Here is a 6,434-nt window from a genome sequence, read left to right as displayed (position 1 = left end):
AGCGTCATAATAAGCTATCTCAAAATTGGAATGCCTCTGCATGTACTCACTATCATAATCATGTCGGCATTCTAAACCTCTAATCCTTTTGTTTATTAAATCTATGCTCTTCCTTTGCAAGGTTAACTCATTCATCAAATCTGTTAAGGTAGGGGAGCTAGAAGGAGGAGGAGGGTCATAACTTGTACAGGGGACATCTCTAATGGTAGAAGGTTCCTGACTCCTTCCAGTTCTCCATTTCGCATGGGATACATAAGTCTTCAAATTAGATTTACTAATGGGTTTCATAGGGTGAACCCATTCTTCCTCTTTAGCATCCACTCGAGAAAGTTGGCAAAGTGTATTAATAAGTTTTAATAGTTGTGGTATTTCCTAGACCTCCACTAGTCTCACTTCTTGCCGTAGTGAATATAATCTTGAAAATAATTCTCCCCACATTTATAGTTTTATTATTCTGAATACAGAAATTCAGAATAGCTCTATCTCTAGTTACCTCACTATGGTGATAAGTCGGTAATAGAGTAGAGGAAATGAAATAGTGCCACGCCTTAGAGGTGTCATTCAACATGGAAGCAGAAAATTTTACCCGTTCTCGCTGATTTATCTTCCACGTTCCTTTCCTATCAGTGATAAAGTTAATCACATCATTGAGGGGACCTTCCATCATACTAAATGATTTATAATGATAGTTGTAAGAATCTGGGACTTCATAGAAAGTGTTAATGCGGGCGGCGGTAAATTCCACAGGAAATCCACGCACTTGTATGATTCCGTCTTCAGAATAAATCACATTGGCGTAGAACTCTTTCACCACATTTGTATCGGCTTTATTGGTGGTGTAACAAAAGTTTTCCCACCTTCGCTCGGCAGTAACCTGTTCAATTTCTCCTCCCGGACTCTCAAAAACTCAATCTTGTATACACTTTTTTCCTTTAAGTATTGAAGTAAATCGAGTTTGAGCCATCACATTAACGAAGCGTGAATCGTTGAACTCAACTCTTCTCTTCGACATGGAGCCATTTTTAATCTAATCAAATTAAATAAAAATTCCAAAAATTACTTCTAATATGTAAATCATGGCTTCTAATGGTAATTCAAGGAGTTCAACATTAAGATCCATGAATTTCTTCCAAGATTTTCTTCACATTTTCAAATTTTCGGGTTTCCTCAATGTGGAAGAAAGACATGGTGAAGATCAAATATTTTTAACTTAGAGTGAAGCTCTTACCTAAAGAAGATCAAATTCGGTGTCAAAAAGCATGTTGATGTGATGACCTATTGAGACTGTAGTGATGTTTGTTCCTCCACATCTAAGTCAAAGCTCAGGGCTTAATGTTTGTTTGGTAGTGGTTGGATGACCATTTTACATAAGGGCAAAGACCATTAACCATCACAGCAAGTCAAGAAATAGTTATTATCCCATAGAGGAAACTCTTATTACACTAGATGTCATAACAAATCATGGATGAGATCAAGCTAAGTTATCCACACATATTGAAGTTTATCTGTCAAACTTGACTATGCGGGATGGATGTGTAGAGCCAACAATTTCTAGGATGTCAGCTTCATGAGGAGAAACTTTAGTGTGTGAAAGGAGTGTTAATTATGTACCTCTAATCTGCAGATTTTTAGGTAATAGTGCCCCTCTAGCATGTACTATCGTCAGTTGTCAAGCCTCATTTTCAATGTCCTTTACTCTTTGTACATGATCTTCAAGAGGTCAATGGATGTTCCTTCATCAGTTGGTTGAAGTATATCATTAGGAAATAAAGTAGAGGTTTGGCATCCTAGACTTTAAAGTTGTTTCATGGAATAGTGAGAGTTAGAGCAATAGCTTGTGTATTGTGTTTATTATTCATTTAAGAAGTATAGAATTTTATTAAAAAGGCTTCATTTTTCATAGACAATACCAAATTATTGTGTGCCAAAACATTCACGGTAGTAGAGTAGTATTTTAATATCTTAGCATTGCATGAACATCTATATCACACATAGATAAAAAAAAATTGCAGGAGGAGACACTAAATTATTTTAAGTGGAATAACTTAAAAGAAAACATCATTGGACTTAATCAAGTCAAGTTAGTCCATAATATAATTTTAAGTGCATAGGTCTACTCTTTTCTAAAATTAATGAGGAAAAATTACAAAGTAGATAATCACAGATGCACAACAATATTTTAGTTATAATAGCCATAAGTGGGCAATAAATAGATGTGGTTTTTGGCTAAAATAATAATTGTTTGTCATAAAGGTCCTAGCTAGTTGTTATAAATGTAGTAGTTAGCCATAGAGACTGTATTTAGAAATTATAACAGTAGTTGTTTATCAAAAGGTCGTAACTAGTGGTAAAAATTTTACATTAAAAATTACATGTTTTCATACAACATAAACAAAATACAGGCATTAGATACAATAGCCTTATTTTGACTATAATGGTTGCTAGCAACGATTGATAGTGACTGATAGTCAGTGGTGGTAGGTGATGATTGTCAATAGTGGTCAACATTGGCCTACAGGTGGGGGTCGATAGTGGTTTATGACTACAAAGGCTAATGATTATTTGTTGGGTTTAGTCCCCAAAACAAGCTCTGAAATGTACTTCTTCTTGGTCTTCTCCTTTTCTTCCCCCTTAAGTGATGAGAGGTGACTTATTTATAGCCTTATGGGAAGGGGCATTTAGACTTTTTTGTGTGTAACTTCCTAAACCATCTGATCAGGTAGTCCATGTTGATCTCACTTTATTATAATATATTTTTAAAATTTGGGTCCCCTAATGACCTACAATTTTAGTAAACTTGGAGTCATTGGATTCCTCTCATCTTGACATCCAACTTGATTATAAATATATCAAAATTGAAGTTCATTTAACTATTCAATCAATAATTTAAAACCTTCAGTTATGCTTTAGCAACATGATTTAACTTAGATTGAACAAATTTTTTCATCTTTAGGTCAAGAAAGTTAGTTTAACTATAAACTTGCTAAAATTGAGGCCCAACAGAACTTGAATTTAAAATTAGAAGAATTCATAAAAAAATGTGACTAGATTCATGTTTGATAAAAATTTATTGATCACACACACACACACACACACACACACACACACATGGTGGGGTTCCTTATTATATCCACTTGTGGGGTTTCTTATTATATCCATAATAGTTCTTGAAAGATTTCTATTTAATTAATAAGATATGACATCCAAAGAATAATATACTATCCTGAAAGAAAGAATTATTACTTTATAATGGATCTAATCACCTGGATGATGAAAATCTTGATGATTTTTGGGTCTACATAACCATATTTTTTCTCTTACCTTTCAAGTGTATGATAAGGTTTATTTAGTATAGGGTCTGGAATCCTTACATTGGGAAGCTCTCATGGTTAAATTCATCTCAGAAGTGGTGGCTTCTAAGAATACTCTCAATTAAAGTTTTGACTTATATTATGCACGATCGAATTTTAAATGTCTATGAGATAATTGATATCAAAGGCTTAAGTTTTCTTTAGGATTAGAATGATTTAAATAGAAATCAAAAGGATTTGGATGAGCTTGATTAGAGTTGATTCACTTGAGCTAAAAACTTAAGTTAGTCAAGTTTAATTTAATTTAAAGTTTTATTTGTTTCAATTTATGTTTGTTGTAAGTTGTAGAAGTTGCTTGTTAGGAATGTGTTTAGATTTTGTTTATTTTATGTTTATTTAAAATTATTTGTTTAAGGCCTTTAAAATAAATTCTTTTGTTTAATGTTGGTGAAAATTATTATTTTAGTTTTAAATTTATCTCAGAAGTTATTTTAAGATTTTTAGTATTCATTATTTGAGGATTATTAAGTTCATTATGAAAATTTGTTTAAGTTTGCTTAAGGATTTAAGATTTATTAATGCTTGTTAAGGTTGGTTAAAACTTATTAAATTTTATTAAATATAAGTTTGTTAATTTTTTTCTAAGATTTACTAAAGATTGTTAAAGTTTATTTTAATTTACTAAATTCATTTAATTTTTTTAAAGTTTGTTAAACTTCGTTAAAATTTATTAACTTTTGTTAAAATTTATATATGTTCGTTAAAGTTTGTTAAGACTTACTTAAAACTCATTTAGGTTTGTTGATTTCTTAACAATCCATTTAAGTTTGTTACATTTTTTTTTTAAATTTGATGGATCTGATTTAAGTAAAAGTTAGATGAAGTTTATGAGGTTTAATTAAAGTTTACAAAGTTAGAACTGATTTAAATTTATTATATTTTATAAAGTTGGTTAAAGTTATTTGAAATTTGTTTGGGATTATTAAATTTGGGTTTGAGTTTTTTATTTGTGTTTAAATTTTTAAAATCTTGAATTTATAGGGTTTGAGCCTGCCAGTTAGAGACTAAGAATGAGGATTTAATATCAAATTTGGGGTTTTGATTTGATTATGTGTTTGGAGTTGAGCTTAAGCCTAGGCAATAGGTAAGCTGAATTTAAGCTTGGAGTTGAATTTGAGACATAGGTAAGTTGAATTTGGTTTGATCTTGGAATTGTTTTGAATTGAATTTGAGTTTGGCAAGTTGAACTTAAGCTTGAAATTGATATGACCTTGAGTTTGATATGGGATTGAAGTTAATATATGATTGAGTTTGATTTGGAAGTCGGATTTGAGGAAACTTGACTTCCTGTTTGAGTATAGATTTAGATTTTTGTTTGGATTTGCGTTTTAAATTGAGACATATAGGGTAGGAAAAGAAGGTTGATTTCTAGATAGAGGTGAAGCCCTAACCTAAAATAACTTGAAAAAGGAATGCTAAATGGGTGGATTAATCTAAATTTTTGGTATAACGTTCCCGGTGAAGATGTTCATAACGTTCCACCGTCCCGAGTGCATGAGTCTTTTTAGACTATTTAACCAACAAGATAACATGCGGTCTCCCTTATTGTCATAGCAAAGACTAAGATAGACTTTCTCACTAGTTAGTGGTTTCCGGTACTTTCTTCAGTAATTATGAGTTATCTCATCCTAACCCACATAATGAGAAAAAAAGTGATATCATGGAGTAAAAATGAGAGAAAAGGTGAATGACAAATATATCAATGGAGAAAATAGACAGAGAGTGGAAAACAAGGAAAATCAATGGTGAAACATAAATAAATAATAGTACTAATAAACAAACATACATGTCATGATGCGACCATATTCATTTGTCTTTATATAACATCTAAACTTTATTTTTTACATTATGCCACTCTTATATTTTATATCACAAAAGAAATTACTATTTAAATTTAGAAAAAGTAAATTACATCTTTTATGTATAAGCTAAATTATATCTGCAATAAATAAAAGTACTTATTTTTGGGTAGTTTAAAATGAGAGTTAAATTTAGAAATATATCTACAATAAATAAGAGTATTTTTTTTTTTTAATTTTTGTGAATGAAATTGATTGTTAAAATTAGAAATATATCTACAATAAATAAGAGTATATCCCGATTACCGAAATAATAAATATATCCCGGGAACTCAAGCTACTTTGTCGAATATAGCACCCCTTAATCAGTTCAAGATGAAGGTGACGCTGAAGAGTTCAGATGGGGATATGTTCGTGGTGGAAGAAGCAGTGGCAAGGGAGTCGCAGAGTATCCTCCACATGCTCCAGGATGGATGCGGGGATGGCGTAATACCTCTTCCCAATGTCAACACCAAGATTCTGTCGAAGGTCATTGAATACTGCGAGAAGCACTCCAGAAGTGGAAGTTCCGACGATAAGCGTGTCGAGGAGCTCAAGAATTGGGACGCGGATTTCGTGAAGGTTGATCAGGCCACCCTCTACGAACTCATGCTGGTTCGTCTATCTTCTTATTTCTGGATTTGGATTGCTTGTGTTTTTTGAGGACGACAATATTCGTCCTTCCCTTCCTATTTCTGCTGTTTATGGTCTATTCATTTAAACTAGGTTTTCATTGTCTTGATAAGTTGATAAATGACTAAACTCAATGCTAGAAGTGGATGTAATTAAGAAATAAAAACTGTTTCGGTAAAACGTACTTAAAAAAAGTAATTTAAAAATCGATATAATTGATCGTTTAGAAGCCAATTTTGTCTTTCAGAAAGTAAAATCGACTTCTCGGGAAGCCTTCTTTATTTCACGAAACATGTATGCATTTATTTTTGTTTTTTCATAACTTTTTTATTTTTTTATTAATATTTTGTATTTTATAATTATTATTTGATGAATATAAGTAATAATAAGGCAAAAGATTAAAAATAAATTTGTTTAAACATTTAATAACAAAAAATGACAAATAAAAAAACAAAATGACCACTTGATTGATAAATTTGGGTATTCAAATATACATTTATTTTGTAAATTGAAGTTGCAACCGATATATATAGATCTATATGTAAATAAATACATATACATATACATAGATCTATATATATATATCTTCCCT

General features: G+C 31.2%; 1 protein-coding gene across 1 annotated transcript in view; it reads left to right on the top strand.

The window, feature by feature from the left end:
• The first annotated feature begins 1,076 nt into the window (after positions 1–1,076).
• The window catches only part of LOC110019405 (SKP1-like protein 1A), a 17,301-nt gene continuing 11,943 nt past the window's right edge, over positions 1,077–6,434 (top strand). Inside the window, exons 1-2 of the mRNA XM_020717042.1 lie at positions 1,077–1,089; positions 5,526–5,824. Coding sequence (XP_020572701.1) covers positions 1,077–1,089; positions 5,526–5,824 — 312 coding nt within the window. The remainder of the gene's footprint in view (positions 1,090–5,525; positions 5,825–6,434) is intronic.

The sequence above is a fragment of the Phalaenopsis equestris genome, unplaced genomic scaffold (assembly GCF_001263595.1).
Source record: "Phalaenopsis equestris unplaced genomic scaffold, ASM126359v1 Scaffold000055, whole genome shotgun sequence".
In the NCBI taxonomy this organism is placed as follows: Eukaryota; Viridiplantae; Streptophyta; class Magnoliopsida; order Asparagales; family Orchidaceae; genus Phalaenopsis; species Phalaenopsis equestris.
The sequence above is the reverse complement of the archived record's forward strand: the minus strand, read 5'-3'. Positions and strand labels throughout refer to the sequence as shown.